Source organism: Merops nubicus, unplaced genomic scaffold, assembly GCF_000691845.1.
Source record: "Merops nubicus isolate BGI_N331 unplaced genomic scaffold, ASM69184v1 scaffold1567, whole genome shotgun sequence".
NCBI classification, from domain to species: domain Eukaryota; kingdom Metazoa; phylum Chordata; class Aves; order Coraciiformes; family Meropidae; genus Merops; species Merops nubicus.
This window is the reverse complement of record NW_008618130.1, coordinates 7,383-25,546: the sequence shown is the minus strand read 5'-3', so window position 1 is coordinate 25,546 and position 18,164 is coordinate 7,383. Positions and strand designations below refer to the sequence as shown.

Genomic DNA, 18,164 nt, shown 5'->3' with positions numbered 1-18,164 from the left:
CCGCCATTCCTGCCTCTCTCTTGCTTAAAGGGCAACTCCTACTCCTTGCCATCCTGGCCTGCCCCTCCTGAGGAGCCTGTATCCATCCATCACAGCAGCCCTGCAAGCTACTCAACTCCACCCCACCCCTTTGGTCCCAATGAGATCCCAGCCCTGCAGCTCTACCCAGAATTCCAGCTCCTCCTGCTCTTCTCCACAGTGCACATGCACTAGTACACAGGCACTTCAAGTGGGCTCCTGTCAGGCTGATTTCTCAAAGCATGTCAGATTTCCCCATCATGCACTTCTTGATCTGTGCACATACACTTGGTGTGGGCCTCATTCAGCCCTTTATTGTTTTCAGTTTCTCCTCTCTACATCAACCCACATTCTTTGCTGACCCACCTGACCTGCCCTACCACTTCCTCATGTGTCTGTGGTTTGTTGTCTCCCTCCCACATCTTTCCAATATCCTTAGGGCATTAAATCAGAGTAATCTAGCAGCAAGTACAACAAAATATTCTGTCATTTCTCTTAATTTTGTCTAAGCTAGAGGTTTGATACTCATCTTACCCACAACACAGGAATGTATCTATTAATCCAATTATTTGACATGAACCTCAAAAGTCTTTCTGAATTACCTCAGAACTCCTTCAAATTGTATCCTCACAAACTGTAACAAGCATTTGCAGTCTTTCTCTTCACCTCGTGTTCGACTGTATGAATATGAAAACCAACTGCTCAGTACTCTAACCTCCATTATCTCTTTTTCTCTCAATCTTTATCAAATCCGTGAAATGATCATTTCCTTCTAGATCACTGACTTGTTTTTTTGACTCAGACACATTGAACTAAGAGTCAATAAATGAGCCTACCATGCATCTTATTCTACCCTTATTGCTACTTTTAAACTCAGTTCAAATACCTGTACGAAAAGGAAATAAACCACCTTCATGAACAGGTTTAGTTAATAGACAGAACTTGGAATATCCCAAGTAAGATGCTCACTTATCCAGAACTTCTACACAAAGAAAGAAGGTTCAAGTACCTTTTAAATTTACAGTTGTTTAACTGTATTAAATGTTGATTTTAGCATTTAATACTTTTGAAAAGTCTCCAAATCTCACTCGTATTGAGTATTTTGAAAGAGAGACAGTGTTATTTGTAAAAGAAGTTGAAATTATTAGCCGAATCACAGAACGTTTTTGACAATCATATACAAACAGTTTAATTTCACTTATAGCTTGATTTATTCACCTCTACTAAATTGCTGAGAAGACAAAGAGAAGTAAAAAGAAAGAGGAAAAAAGTTGTTAAACAAGCTCAGTAACACATACTTCCAAATCAGTTCCAATGAAGAAGTTAACATGGGTTTACAACAGAACTAGCAAACTTGCTGTTTAGAGTGTTATAAGCAGTTCAGATGTTCTCTCTAAACTCTGCTTATAAAGCTCTAAGCAGATTCTGTTTTAATCCCTTTGCTTCCTTAAAACAAATATACAACCACTTTAAAAAGAACTTGACAGATTTTTTTTTCCCCATGCTACTCAGTAAGTAAGTTTCCACAAGTCTTCCCATGCTTCTAGATTCAAATGTGCACTTCTGTACCTACAGCCTCAAAAATGTTCTAACTCTGCACTTACTTGATGCAACAATTATGTGAATAACAGCATCAGCTCATTCTGTTCTATTGTCATGATGTGAGACTTAAGGGTATGAAGAAGCTTAGGTATTCTTCTCCAAAGTGCAGTCACCACAAAGAAGACTAAAACAAAAACCAACCACAACAAACCAGAGGCAGAGCAGACAAAAATGGGTGTGTATGGATGCATAAAACTGATGCTGACAAATCTTACTGCTCAAAAGAAACTTGAAAGTAGAAGAACAGGGAACCCAAAACTTCCAAAACACTACAGGGGTGGAAATCACTCACATGTGGATCACTGTCTCTCGAAGCACTATATGCATGAGAACAGAACCAAGCCATTAACACTCCCTGTGCCATAGTAAGAATTCCAAACCACTCACCCCTTTTTTCTTGGAGCTGCACAAATTTATGAAATAAAATACTCTTGTCTACAGAACTATACATATCACATGAAACATGCTTCTGCAATTCTCAGATTGTACAGTATAATGAACAAGCTACTGACTTTACAGTAAGCTTAGAGAAAGCCAAACAATAAACTGAACCCTGCATTTTGAGCCTCCTAAAATGCTGCTTGAAGAATGTAGCTTATGGAGAGCAACCTGCACGTACACTACTTCAGAGGTGCAAAATAGTCAGCGGGGAAAAAAAAAAAAAGGCTAGTTCTGGGACCTTATGCCACCTGGAGGGTCCCTCAGAGGTCTACTTAGCAACAGGAAACCAAGGAAAGAAGGTCAACATAAAAATCAGCCTGCTCCCTACCAGATGGCTACAGTACAGCTACAGAGACATGTGTTGTACACCTCCAACGCACAGAACAATTAAATGACTGTTAAAAAGTCTCAACAAGGAGAAAAGGACAAAATAAAAAGGAAGGGAAAAAAGAAAACAAAGGCTAAAGTAAAACTGTAAATTCTGTAGACTCTTGACACAGTAATAATACTAGAGTTCAGGTAAATCAGTGAAATCATGGGATTCCATTTTAACTGAATGGGACAATTCACAACTCTTAAAGTACTGTTGCAATTCTACAAGCAAGGGCATTGGCTTACACCACAGCTTGTGTTTCCAAGGTTGTGTCTACAACTGCTAGAATTACGTGCCTATTAAAAAGCATTGGTCAAAAGTGAATCCTTGAACAAAATCAGCACCAAGACAGAACTGATGACAGTGTTACCAAGGTATGGAGTAGAACTGGTTCATTTTCCTACCATTACACAAACTTGTGGGCTCAAAGTGAAACTGTCAATAAGCATACCAATTAATCTTGGGCTGGAAACCTTACACAGGCTATTACACAATGCTGCCTACTATTCCCTAGAAAGAGTACTCTCAGAGGAGACAGGAAGATAAAGGTGGGGAAAAAGAAGATGGCCATCCTTCTTTGCAGTCAGAATGTTAAGCAGCACAGGAATCAGAGAACACAATGTTTGTTTCTACTACTCTGCATGAGTTCTGCAAGTCACACTTTTCAAGAGATCCATCATACATAGACTCAGAAATAATTAGGTTTTCTTCACTGATGGCTGACAGGCCTTTCAGCTGTGTCTTTCCAAGATGCATTAGTTGTTTTGGTTTTTTAATTAACTACAAATTAATTACCATGACAATGCAGTTTATATATTAAGAATTATTTTGTATATTCAGAAGAGGGGAAAAAAAAAAAAACAAAACAAACACACAAACACAACAAAAGCTAAAGAAATACAGAAAAAGTCTCTGCTATGTTTGAAGTAACGAGTGAAGAAATAGACAAGTCTGTTCAAACTCTGCAAGTGTCCCATCCCTGCATTTCTCCAGACAAAAAAGCAAAATGTACGTGGGTGAAGAGGTGAATTATATTTACAATCACCTTGACAGACTTTTAAAAATGAGGACTGCAATACATGAAGTAGCAGAACTGAACTGCACTTCCACCTGCATTGTCTGAGTTATCTGCTGTGAGGTTAGAAAGGACACAAGCTCCTGGATCCACAAAGGCATCAGTTATATCAGCATTTGTGGGAAGATAAATGCAGCCCAACTGTCCCAGACTGGCACAAAGTATGTATTTATGAGATTTTTGGCACTACTAAAATTGACTATTTATGAAGAAATCCAAACTACACTGACACCTGTCTGTTTTTATAATTCCCATTACCTGAGAAACTTACAAATTCAGTGCTGATTTCAAAAAAGAAAAATATTGGATAGAAGTCTGAACAACAAACCAGAAAATAGTTAAAAATAAGAACACTAGTACAGAGAAAAAATGTTCCAGGGATCTCATAAAGGCAATTCTTTGTGAACCAACATTTATTACAACACACTGAATTTTCAGCTTCCTAGTTCACTTCAACACACTGTACCAAACCTAAACATCTCACCACACTAAACCTAATAGTCATGCTTTAAATTTAACAGAAGTTAGAGAGAAGTGTCAAAATAATCTTTAATTACATATTGATTGTCCTCTTTGCCTTCTTAATCCAATTCTGTGGTGGTGGTCCATTTTTGGCTTATGTTTTTGCTAGAGAAAAGTCAAGAGGAAAGAATCTACATAGGGAAATTCCTTTCCACTGAAAATAACCTGAGTTTTCTGCCTGAGCTACACAGATCAGCCATCACCATCACATCCAGCCTTAAGACACGTTTGCCAAAATATGCCAAAACTATTTTAACACGCAAACCAGCATGGTCATTAAATTGTATATATGAGAGTAACAGTAGCACAGTATTTATCTGCTCTCAATACAAAACATCAGTACATTTAGTTTTTGGGAACAATTAGGTGACATGCCATTGGTACTATAAAAAAAAAAATCCACCAAAAAAAGGATTTTGTACTTACGGTAAATATTCGCCTGCCAGTCCGATCAAAAGTTACACAGTATACAGAAGATAAGTGTCCTAAAATTCGTTTGTGCATCTTCATATGTTGATAGACTGCAGTTGGAACAAGGCGTTCAAGTCTGTATTTTCCGTTTAGTTTTCGTGAAAACAGGGTATCCACTACCAAATGGGGAAAGAAAAAAAAGAAGAGACAGCTTTTATATTGTGCTCATTAAAATGCTTCTCCAGAAAAGTTTATTTCAGCACTGGAACAGTTGCCATTTGAACAGCTTACTATAGCAATGCTCTCATTTCATCCTAGTTAGGGGAAAACACAAAAGTAGCTGATGATACAGATGTGCTAAAAAGCACCAAACTGAAAGGCAGAGTATAAAGACACAATACAACCTTCAACTTCAAGTGCCCAAACAAATGCTTCTCAAAAAATACCAAGTGTGAGAAATTAGAAGGACTGAGGTAGTTTCCACGGTGGAGTAAACAACCTCAAATTTAACAACCTTAAGAACTTCTACATAGCTATTAACTGCAGATCAGCAAACATCCAAATCTTCTCCAAGGCAACCTCTTTCTGAGGTCTACACAACCAAACATTTACTTACCACCTGCAAGATAATGAATTTTCATTTTTTTGAAGGCTACTGCTACCCACTTATCAGACAAAACCCTACATAACAAACTTACCAGAAATCTTACAGAAAATTCTGATTTTGATTAACAGAACCTCATTCAAAGAGTTTGGGATTTTTGTCAAGTTTAAAAGCTAACAAAGTCCAGGAGCAGCAATCTACTTCGTTTTAACAAAATGGAAATCTTCCACAAAGAACTTCAGTAAAGAAAATAAAGCTCCATGTTATTAATTTTAAACTGTTCCTCATACAATGGTAAATCAACAGAGTATATGCATGGATACATGGACATTCATTAGTCCAACAGCTCCCTGTATCATCACTAGACTAGAGAATGGCAATGGTGACACGTTTTCTATGCCCCAGACTTGTGATAAAGCAGGTAATATATTCAGATCTCCACCTTCTGAATACGTGAGCAGTAAAACCACAAATGCCCAACAATGTCCCCAGCACTACACGTACATGAGAAGCAACGTCTACCAGTGCCAAGAGGAGTGGCTGATACTTTGAGTACTGCTCTGGTTTGCCATTCCTGTGACCAAAGCTGTGTCTGTGGCAGTCCCCAGGGTAGGACCAGGGCTGGGCTCTGTGCACCCAATCACATTCACTCTCTAGCACCAACTGTCAGACAGCTGCCAATCTCTGGCATTGCTGGGGTTTGGCCCAAACAAACCAGGCACTGGTTCATGAGTCAGCACAGGTCAAACTCCATTAAATATGCAAACTGGATTGTAGCTACTCTATAAGGAGCAAAGGCACTTTGTGGTATGGACAACTGCCAAGCCCACTGGCCTCAGGCCTTAAGAACAGCCCTGAAACACTTCAGTTAACTGCCAGGGTAGCCCAAAGATCAAAGGAAGTTTTCCACATTAGAGATGGTTTGTGAAGGACCAAGATGTTAGCTGTGGAGGAGGCACTCCTAGCCAAAGTGCCTCAACACTCTAATGCATCCTTTTCACCCTCTTCTTACTTAAGAAAAAGATGCAGTTGCATCTGCTTTTTGACAAAGTTTTTCCTTGCCAACAGTCTACTTTAGAACCACAGGAATCCAAGATTAGTTCAGTCATAAGATAAATCTAGCTTTGGTTTGACAAATCATCCTACAGCAAAAAAAACCCCCCCCCACACACACAAAAAAAAAAAAAAACACCAAAAACACACACCCCAAAAAAACCCACCTCAGACAAAAGACAACAACACACACACAGAGCATAGAGAAAGTCTTTGTCACAACAAAGTGAGTTTGCACAATTATCTCAGCCTGCTCAGAAGTTAACTTCTGTTTGCTTTTAATGTAAGATGGAGAAGGTTATTGGAAATGAGCTTCCAGTAATTCCTTCAAATGAAACCACAGCTCACAAAAAGGGAAAAAAGGCTCAACTGAAAGTTTTAGTTTGAAGAAATGTTGTGTCAATAAATCAAAACTGTAAGCAGACTACTTAAGATAAAACAACCAATGATTTCATGTAAGCATGTCACTTACAATATATATCTGAACTTATAAAAAACCTTTTAAAGCAGTTGAGATAGGTATTTCAAGTTTGAGGGGTTTTTTTGGGTTTTTTTTTTGTTTTTTGTTTTTTGTTTTTTTAATCACTGAAGAACAGTTTGTTTGTTTAACAGAACCTAAAACAGCATTTCTGATGATATTCTCTCTGATAAGAACTGGTAATGAGTACCTTGCTACTAATTCACACATCTCTGGGAAGCTCACTAGATGAAATGCCCCTTGTTCAGTAACAAACTCTCTGGAGGACACAGGAGGCCATACTGTGATACTGGAAAAAAGAAAACTGGGATCTATCTCACTCTTTGGCCTTGATCAAAACTTAAATCATACAAAAATCCCAGAAGTGGTTAAAAATATATTTAAGTGAATTAAAAAGGGATTCTACGGGGGGGGAGGGGGGAGAACCCACAAAAACACCAAGATGTATGGAATTACATTCTATGGGAAGAAAAGCTTTTACCAAAATCATGCAATTGGCAGGGTGGGAGGGGGAGAAACAACCTCTCACAGGTTTGAATACTGTCCGTGAACACAATTTTTAAAAGGCTTCTCAAGCTCGTGTTGTTTTAAACAAAATTCTCACATCCACCATTGTTCTTCAACATGCTCTTCCATTTAACTACATTTACATTTGCTCTCTTGGACTTTGCTATGAGACCCAGTTTGACTTCTCTGACTGACCCATTCCCACTTTTTAATTCCAAATGCTGACAACTCCAATGAGGCACCTGCACTTTGCTAGCACCATAGCATTTATTTCTTAATTCCAGAGTACAGGTAAAAAAGTTAAAAATAGCTGTCTCTCAAAAATAAATTCCTGCAGTTGAACAATAAAATCAATTTTTCTGGTGCAAGCCAAGGCGAGAACAGCTACTAACTGATAATAAGACCTCCGTACTAATTATATGTCTTTGCTCTTATAACAATGGTTACCCATTTCTAGCATCAACACTTGTCAGGCCTTATGTGGTCTCTTAATATACCTTAGGTTGATTTTAACTGCATTCCGAAAAAAAAAAGTGATTTTTAGAAACCCCTGTGACAGCAAGTCTAACATCTCTCCTGATTTAGCCATGTTAGCAGTTTTCTCTCTTTGCTTAAATTTTGCTTGGTCTCACACAAATGAATCCATGCGAACAGAGGTGTTAATCATGGGAAGAGCAATAAGGTATAAGCAGTTAACAGCTGCAGTTGGAGCCACAAAACATAAAATCATAGTATCATGAAGGTTGGAAAAGATCTCCAAGATCATCAAGACCAACCACCACAAGTAATAAGGGAGGGAAGGAGGATGAGATTTTACCCCAGGAAGGGCTAGAGAGCACCATCTGGGCCTTACAGTGAGCCAACCAACACAAAGTAAAGGGCTGGAAAGAAGAAAACAACAAAACAGAGATTGCCTGCTCCTTGCTGGAAGGGCACTGTGGACACAGAGAGAAAGAACTCACATCCAATGCTTGGTCAACTAAGGAAATATTAAAAACGTTCTGACTGCATGTCTACTATTCACATGTAAGATTGTGCTTTAAAAATAAATAAATGGAATTTAAAACAAAGCAAGCAAGCAGATGTTGCTAAGTGGTTCTTGTGCAACACAGGACGGCAACCCACCATTTCCAAATTACATTCTGCTTTCAAAATCAGGATTCTTCATATTTAAAAATGAAGCTAACTGATGAGTAGAAACCAATGCCTGAGAAAGCCATGCATTTTGTTGACATTTTGAACATGTAAAAAACACCTTGCCAAAAACATTCTCCTGTAAGTTGCTATCGGTTGTTCACCAGTTGGTTGCAAATAAAATGAATTTGCTTCTCATTTTTAGGTGACTGGCTCATCTTCACACACCACGACCAGCCTCAGAGACTGAGATGGTTGGCTATTACAGAATGGTCGAGGTGGGAAGGAACTTCCAGAGATCATCTAGTCCAGCTCCCCTGCTCAGGGTCATCTAAAGCAGGTTTCTCCAAGGATGGAGACTTCAGTCTCTCTAGGCAACATGTGCCAAGGCTTTAATCAAGGCTTTTTCTTACGTTTAAATTAACGTTCCTCTATTTCAGTCTGCGTGCATGGCCTCTGTCCTATCAGGAAACACCAACGAAAAGAATCTGGCTCTAACTTCATCACAGCCTGCTAGTTATATATTTACAACCATTGATAACACCCCTCCCACCATGCTGCTTCTTCTCAAGGCTAAGGAATCCAAATCTCTTGGCTTGTCCTTATATGAGAGATACCTCAATCCTTTCATCATCTTCCTGGTCCTTTGCTACACTAGTTCCAGTCTATCCCTGCCTGTCTTGCTCTGAGGAGCCCAGAGCTGGATCCAGCACCGCAGATGTGATGTCACCCACACTAAGCAGAGGGGAAGGAACACATTCAACCCACTGGCAATGCCCTGCCTTCAGCAGCCAGGACGCTGCCTGGGGCTTGGGTGCAAGCACAACTCAGCGTCTGAGATGTCCAACACCAGGACAGCCAGCTCGTTTTCTGCAAAGCTGTTTTCCAGCCAGTTAGCCCCTGATGTCAACTGCTGCATGAGGTTCCTCTTCCCCAGGGGCAGGAACTTGGTACTTCTCTTTGTAGAACTTCATTAGATTCCTGTTGACTCATTTCTCCAGCCTGTCAAGGTCCCCCTAAATGGCAGCACAGACCATCTGACCCATCCATCATTTGCTCTAGCTCTGCATTGTCTGCAAAGCTTGGTATTTCACCATTCAAGCTATTAACAAAGATGTTGAACAACACTGGCTCTGGTATCAACCCCTGGAGTATAACATTAGTGTCTGGCCCTCATGCCAGTCACAGGAATTCATGCTGCTGATCACAACCCTTTGAGCCCAGCTCTCTGGCCCATATCTTAGCAGTTTGTCAGTGAGAATGTTATGGGAGCCTAAAAAAGACTGGCTGAAGTCAAGATAAACAAAATTCACTACTGTCCCTTCATCCTCCAAGCCATTCATCCCATTTAAAAGTCTATCAGGCTATCCAGGCATGACTTCTCTTTCACAGATTAACACCAACTACTCTCAACCACATTCTCGTCCTTAGTATACTGGCCTCCAAGAGTATTTGCTTCATCACTCAAGGACCAAGGTGAAGAGAAGCCACCCTTAGTTCCAGTATTCCTTGCCCTCTTTCAAGGCAGGAGTGACATTAGTTCTCTTCTAGTCCTCAGGAAGCTCTTGATCACCCTTAACATTTCAATAGCATTTCAATAATTAAGGAGTGGCCTTGTAATGACATCAGCCATCACCCTCAGCACCCAGGGATGCATCCCATGAGGGCCCATGGACTTACACATATAGTTTGTTCAAACATTCCCTAACCTCATCCTCCTCCACCAAGGAAAACTCTTCCTTGCTCCATACCTTTCCCCTGACCTCCAGGGTCTGAAATTTTTGAAGGCTGGTACTACTAGTGAAGACCCAGGCCAAGAGGGCATCAAATATCTCATGCTTTTCCAGGTCTTTTGTCATTAGGGCCCCTGTCCCATTCAGCCACAGGCCCTACCATTCCTCCTGCCGTCAGACCTGTAAAAGCCCTTTGTGTTTATTCATGTCCCTCAAAAGACCTAATGCCAGAACAACTCTGACTGTTGTTACTGCAGAATCGCAGAAGAGATGAAGTTGGACATGACCTCTGAAAATCATCTAGTCTAATCCTCCTTTGACAGCAGGGTCAAATACAAGTTGCTCAGGACTTTTTATTAGTTAAAAAAAAAAAAAAAAAATAAATAATGGGGGAGGGCGAAAAACACGGATTTCTTTATGCACAGGCTCTAGCCTTAAGCTCTAAATGTAAGAGTTTAAATTCCTTTTTATAAGGGCCACTCAGGAACCTAAACTATGAATGGAGAGTTAGGCTCTTAAAACAACTTAGTGAAACAGAACTTTGGTGGGTTTGTTTTGTTTTGTTTTAAATCTCATTTCTACTGTTACAATTCATTGCTGCCAACAACCTTAAGCTGAAAACCACACAACTCAAAGAGTCAAGATAACGTTATTTGTTTGGTTTCCTTCAGAACAACTTAAAAACCAAACAAATATAAAGCTGATGAAGGTGAAGTGGTGGGAGTTTTCAGTGGAACTTATGAAAAGACTACAGATTTTCTCCCACTCAAAAGGCATTTAACAGGGACCAATTGAATGCCTTCAGAACCTGAAGAATGTCTCCAATTCACTTCCCACCCAAAACAGAACAAGCAGCTCAGAGAAAACCAGCCATCTGTAAAGTGATGGTGTTGGCTATGCTGATTTGCACACACACACACCGGCCCCTGCTTTCTTATTTTAATCATAGGGACCAATTCCATCACCTTATTTACATGGTCTTATCCTAGAATGTGAAATATGCCTTAAAGATGGGGGACACTAATGTGCCTTATCCACCAGTCAGTGATTAACCAAATTTAATTTCGTATCAAGTAGATTATGTTTTCAAAAACAAACAAAAATCATTATTGCTTATCTTTCTTTTACTTCCTTTCTGGAGTTGTAATTAATGAAGTTCTTTTCTCAAGAACAGAATTCACTTTCACTCCCCTTCCATTTGCACAAAACCAGAACCAGGGTCAGCAGAAACCTGGAAGGACACCTGAAGAATACACTTTACTTACAACTCCTACCTATTCTGAATATTTCAACAACTTGAGAGGCTGGACACACCTCTAATGAATACCAAGGCACTCAGTGATGTTAAAAACAATAATAAAAAGTAGAGACTGCAAGACTTCACCTTCCACACTCAAATCTAGTAAGATTAAATCTATCCAGCACACAGTTTTGGGTTATTTTTCCTCCTTCTACAAAGATGTCCAAGATGAAAAAAGCAGCTTGAACTGAATTCTACCTTCCTACCATTTTTCTGTTCAAGTTCTAAACTCTATGCAGTACTCCAAGCTTCCTGGTTTATAGACGATTTTCAACCAAGTAAAGCTGTTACTCCATTGATTCAATCAAGCAAGAATTTGTCTCTGGGTATTTCATGAAGATAAAAGGATATCATCTCCTCACTGAAGCATTTATGAGAATATAAAAATTCTATATACATCTGAAACTTTACAAATAATAATAATTTGCTCAATGAAAGTAACTAGCAACTCTTATTAATTCAGAGATGTAGGAGGTAAGAGGTTCTGAAAGGTAGAAGGTAAAAAAAAAAAGGAAAGCTACACAATCTCAAGCATTTCCAAACCATTCCCTTGCTTCAACTACGTTGTCCAATCTCACTATGTATTTATTCAGTTTATATTTTACTCTAGTCTAAGTTCCGTAAGACTTCTACAGCTCATTTCTTCTTACGTAACAATTTACTCTAGTACAAGTCACTTCAGACTTGCACATTTAGAAGAGTATGTTACTTTTACACAGATTCTTTAACACAAAAGTTGCCTTTTTTTTTTCTTTTTTTTTTTTTTTTTTAACCTTGATTAAAAGAATAAGATAGCTACACAAAGTACTCTTAGGTTAGCTTTTAGGCCTGAAGTCTATATACTGTGTTTCTAAAACCAGACACCTACACCACTCTCAGAACCTCATTCTCTTTACAGCCAAAACAGCAGCACTGTTTAATAAAGCTGTGAGGAAAGTGCAAAATGCCTCAGAACTTTTATTGAAGTGAAGTACTATTCAGCAAGACCATGAAATGTCTGTAAAGGCAGACATTTGCTGGTGAGGAAGAACATTCTTCATTGTCTGGTGAAAACAGCCAGTCTCATTCAGGTCTTCACACCTGAGTAGCCAGCTGCCCAAGAGCTCTTGAGCTCAAAGCTCTCAAAGCCTTGTTTTGGTTTTGTGTTTTTTCACCAGTTCTTAAGTACCACCAAAAGAGACTTTTTTCTGCTTTTGCATCCAAGAAAACAAGGCCTTTAACAAAACAAATTAGCATGTGACACAGCTCTTTTTTGTTCTTAATTAAGCAATTCAGCAACTTTATATAAGATACATTACACAAGTGACAGCAACTGGACAAAGACTATTCCTTATTCAAGCTTTGTTTCTCTTTATTAATTTCTATAGATACTCTGTAGTTTTCTGGAGTACTTATTTGTATGAATGTTTATTAACTGCATATAAACGAGCTACCTACAAGGCAGTTGGTACAACATTCACAAAAATTTAATTCTAAGGAATATCCCATCACTATCATAATCACTGATTCATCAGGCTAGGATGCTGTATTTGTATTTCTGTATATTCACTGAAATGTAAATTAACTTTTCCTGCACAGGATAGAAAAGACTTCAGTATTATTTTCTGTTCCTCAACCACTAGTGGATCCTCTACCTGAAATACATACAGCCTGAAAAGTAATAGGTTCCAAAGTGATTTTATTGAGCAAATACATAAAATACTGCCTTCCCAGGGGAAACTGAAGAAGTTATTTAAGGAAACAGAACAAAATTTTCTAGTTCAGTTTCTAAAAGAGGTGTTATTCCAGTTCATGATTTCATTGAGAGGATCAGAATAGAATAGGATAAATCAAAACCAAATGTTCTAACATAGCTCTGAACCAGACATCCAAAAATCCAAATACATTTCACAGTTGAAAACATTCAGTCAGCAGCACTTATCTCAATGTTTGGAAAAGGAAATTATTGGTCATGAAAAAAAGTGGTATGTTGAAATAACTATAATTTTGCAAATACACAGTGCTCTGCAAAAGGTTCAATAAAATAACATTTATTTAGAAAGCCTTACTTGTTCTTACCTAAAAAGACTCTGAAAGTTATTTTTCTTAACATTCTACTACCACAGCAACTCCACAACTTTCTCTGAACTCCAGCTGCCAAGGATTTCATACACGGGCCTTTCCCCTTAAAAACTATAAGGAGCTTAGTGACTGAGGAATTCTAATAGGCAAGTTACCACATTAAAAACACCTCTGTTCTGAAAAGCACCTGCCTATATGTTTGTACACTGTTACTCATTAGTCCCTCAATTTATCTTCACTCTTCTCTTGTCTTGCCAAGACAGAAACCTTTGTCTTTGCAGCTGCTGCACCTGATCAGGAGCCAATGCACTGGGTATTCTCTGCCCACTCTCACCCAACACTACAGATCTAGCTGCAACTACCATTTTGGTATAAAACACTACTCTTTGGGGATAATCAACACTGGTAATTTGGTCTTAACTCCCTCTTCCCTGGACATCAGCAGAGAAAGATAAGAAGACACGTGACTTTGCATATTTTCCTATCCATGATAAAAGAAAAAAGGATGCTCCTTAAAGAATCCCCTAAAGTAACATGTCTTGATTCTTCTAGCAACTAGAGAAAACCCATGCATCTTCTCATTAAAATGCTGAAAGCTAACAAACACATTTTAGTGACCATATGAGAGCTTAAAAATAATGGAAAAGAAGTGATAAAGAACACCTCTGACCTCCAGATTCTCATTTTTTCAACAGTACAGACAGAATATGGCTGCTTCACTATACAGCACAGAAACTAAAGCACAGTTACAAAATTTCTGAATGGCCCAGCAAAAGAGTAACTTTTGCAAGACACTCAAATCCTTCCAAAGATAACCTTTATCAGCTTATGCAACCTATTCTCCCCAGCAATGGGTGCAGGCCATGCTGTCCTGTTTTAAGTTTTCACATAGTCCTAAATATTTATCTACTGACAGCTTTATTACATCTTGAAGAAAAAGAGAGGGGTTTATTTGTATGTATTCACTGTTGAACTATATTTCATTCTGTTTCATACTTCAAAGACAAAAACAGCTTCAGAGAAGAGCTAGTATATAAATTTACAGAACCCTTTTTTCCCCCCACATAAGAACTGGTAAATACGACAGTACAACATCTTGATAAAAAAATACCAAAGACAAAGTATATGACATGAACAAGGACAAATATAACACAAGTACTACTTAGCTCTTCAATCACTCTGGAAGCTGGGTATTACCGTGGCAATGCCAGAATAAAACTGACTTACCTATACTAGGTGGACTGCCATAATTTACAGGAGACTCTGGAGGCCTCCCACAGTGTAGCGCAGCAAGAGCGGATCCCTTCCACACAACGTGTTTGCAACCTGTTTTAAAAAAATGACAAAAAAAATGTAGCCAAGTGTTTTTTCATGTGAAAACGCAGAAAAGGCATGAAATTTCAAGAACTCTCAAAATTCTCATCAGGTTTTCATACTTTTGTTTGTACGAAGTAAAGACTGTCTGCCAGCTCCTAGTAACGTCTGCACTCCAGGGACACTTTGGGGAATTTCTTGCTCTAGAAGCGGTCCAAGTCGATGGCATATTTGAAGCAAGTGATCAGGTGCCAAGTGTCTGTAATATTTCACCTATTATATGAAAGAGCAAACAAAGCATTTGATAAATAACATATTTTTGAAGAATTTCTGATTTTTTCCCAGATTGTTACACAAATTCTTATAAAAACTAAAGTATAATAAAGGTAAAAACAAGTAGTGACCTTTAAATACAATAATCCATTCCAGCTGGTCCTAATTAATTCTTCTGTTCAGCACATGCAACTTTGTACAGAGAACGGTTGGTATTTACTACTTTCTGACTCTAATGCACAGCTGGTCAGACTAACAAGCTCCTTTATTACCACAGTAAAAAATGTGAACCATATATTCAGTACTATGTTTACTCAGTGGTCTGGTCAATTTAAGTTACTGTAAGATAAAGATGAGGCAAGATTGTAAGGCCAGAAACATTTTCAGAATTCTTGGAAGAGTCACATATACCGAATAAATAGCACAGCTTTGTGAATGACAATGCAGAAACGTTTCGCCTCAACTCGCCTATATTACAAGATCTTGTCAAAGGTCCACAAGTGAATTTTGGTTTTGTTTGGGTTGGTTGGTTGGTTTGTTTTTTAACTTTAGAATTGGTATATGTGGTCAGCTATTAGACTATGGGTATGACCAGTTTCTGTAACTGCTCATGGCTTTCACCTGCACGGTACAAAACAAGCTCCTATTACCAGCAACAGACCTTCTCACCACTTGATTATAACAATGTGGAACCAGCATTAATGACTGCCCAGACAAAACCATTTCATTTTTCTGAACTACTATAAGATCTAGAATTATATAACAAGGGGGGAAAAAACACTTCAAGATATGTGACAATAGTAAAATATTATGAACATAAAGGTTTTGGTTAAGAACCAGCGTATTTAAAATGCAGAAGCTATTGTCAGCTTAGACTATAACAAACAAAATTTAAAATAATAAAATTGAAGGCAGGATAGAAACTCAGTTTTCTTCAGCTCTGATACAGTATTCGGCGTGTAGTAGTTTTATCCTTCATGCAGCCTGAAATAGGTCTTCACAGTTTTACTTCACAGAAGAAGGAAAAAAACCAAAACCAGCAAAGTACTGCAGTGAAAGCATGTGATGTTTTGTTATTCGGCAACTAGGGAAGGCCATGACTGACACTGTAGGCAGCATGATGCTTCTTTATTACACCCAATTATCAGGAATATACCTCATTCTTCATCAAATGTGCTCCTATCTTGCTGACACACTGCAATTGCTTCGTGTACTCTCACGGCCTGTTAACATAAAGAGCTGATGTCTGAAGCAAAAGCTCTTGATGAGCCCTGCTTACACCACTGATCCCCACAACCTTCTGGAGGAGGAGGAAGCTTCCTTATTTGCTCCTGTCATGGTTTAACCCCAGCTGGCTCAGCCCCACATGGCCACTTGCTCACTTCCCCCCAGGTAGGATGGGGGAGAGGATGAGAAGGGTAAAAAGAGGGAGTGAGATGAAGACAGAGTGGGTTGAGATAAAGACAGTTTTAATATGTAAACCAAATGCTACACAGCTAGCACAGTAAAATAAGGAATTCCTTCACCACTTCCCATCATTGGGCAAATGCTTAGCTGCTTCCAGGAAAGTGGGGCTCTCCTTCTGTGAATTGTATTACATTTGTAGAATGCTTTGCAAGCTGCCTGAATTTGGCTGCCTTGAAGCCATGCAACTTAAAAAAAAAAAAAAAAAAAATTATATTTTTTACGGAAAAGTCTCCTTCTTGTGTGAATTTAAGACAAGCTACAGTTGATTGTACACATAAACTCATTTAAAATTACTGTCATCAGACAGGCACCCTGTTAGAAGAGTGGCAAAAAATAACCCACTGAATTCAGAACTTGCTATTCTGGTTTATTTTTCTTATAAGTAACATGCAAATAAATCTTGCTTTTTTTTTATTCTTAAAGGAGGAACCACAATAAATAAACATGCTTGGAAGGCCTAATATATCAGAATAGCTGCAAGAATTAACAAAGCTGTATACACTTTCTGCCATCAACAGCTCTAATCTGTTTCCTTAGATTTTGCTCTCCTCCGCTCATACCAAAAAGGAACACAAACTTAAATACTGCTTTTCTTATAATTCTACCTGAAACCAGACCTCACATCTGCAGAATCTAAACTTGTACCTCAAAGAATATTAATGATTTCTTTCTCTTTAACCACAAATATGGGAGGTACCTATGCAACATAGTTGTCACTTTATCCTGCTCAAGATCCTTCAGTTTTACATATGCTCATAAACGCACAAAATCTGAAGTAAATGAAGCAAACTGGCTTTGACACATTCCAAAACTACAGCTATCTGACATCTTGAGTCAGACTTCTCATGATTTGTCATAAGCCATGTGTTCACTTTTTTATTTTAGCAGAAACTAGTCAGGCTCAATCCCTCACGCAGTTTTAAAAGCCAATGTTTTGAGAAGGGGGAATCTATCTGTATTACCCTCGATCACACCTATTAGAGATCTTAATATATACCTTATGTCCATACTAGTCTCTCCTCCTTTACATCCGCTTGTGTGACAACACCTATTTATGCCAAGTTATGCAGTACTTGTGGCATTTCTGCACAGCATTTGTCTGAATGATCATTGTTCGTTACTAAGTGGCACACACAAACAGCTCTTTAACTGATTCAACAACACCGAGCCATAGGCTTGAAAAAAAAACACCCTGGACATCTAAATAGTTGTCAGTACCAGAAAGTTTATAAAACTGTGTCCCAAACTACACACCATCAACATTTGGCTCTCATCTTCCTACAGAACACTGAAGTACATACAAGAAACTTTTAAAAATTAAAAAAAGTAAACTTCATTTCAGGGTGAAATCTGAAAGGGAAAAACCCTCTCATTTCCTTATAGCTTTTATTTGGACTTCTTTCCCTTTTCTCCTTTTATAAATAAGCAATCGTGGAACTTTAACAATGTATCAAACCCAGACTATTAGGTAAGTTTTTTTCAGGTAAAGTATTTTCTTCTCAATCAGCCAAAAAAAAAAAATATTTTCTTTCAACAGTACTAGTGGAATAATTCCAGCTTAAGGGGACCTACAATGATCACCTAGTCCAATCGCCTGACCACTTCACGGCTGACCAAAAGTTAAAAGCATGTTATTAAGCACATTGCCCAAATGCCTCTCAAACACTGACAGGCTCGGGGCATCGACCATCCCTCTAGGAAGCCTGTTCCAGTGCTAATTTGTAGCTGTGACTATCAGCACTAAAGTAGAAGTTACAAATGAAGAAAGTGTGCAACAGAAATTCACCTCAATCCTCCC

General features: G+C 38.5%; 1 protein-coding gene across 1 annotated transcript in view; it reads right to left on the bottom strand.

Annotated features, from left to right (window-relative positions):
• Positions 1-14,899, bottom strand: part of PHIP (pleckstrin homology domain interacting protein) — a gene marked incomplete at its 5' end in the record, with an annotated part of 99,097 nt that extends 84,198 nt beyond the window's left edge. The window contains 3 exon segments of the mRNA XM_008943327.1: positions 4,458-4,618; positions 14,540-14,638; positions 14,749-14,899. Coding sequence (XP_008941575.1) covers positions 4,458-4,618; positions 14,540-14,638; positions 14,749-14,899 — 411 coding nt within the window.
• Between the last annotated feature and the right edge of the window lie 3,265 nt (positions 14,900-18,164).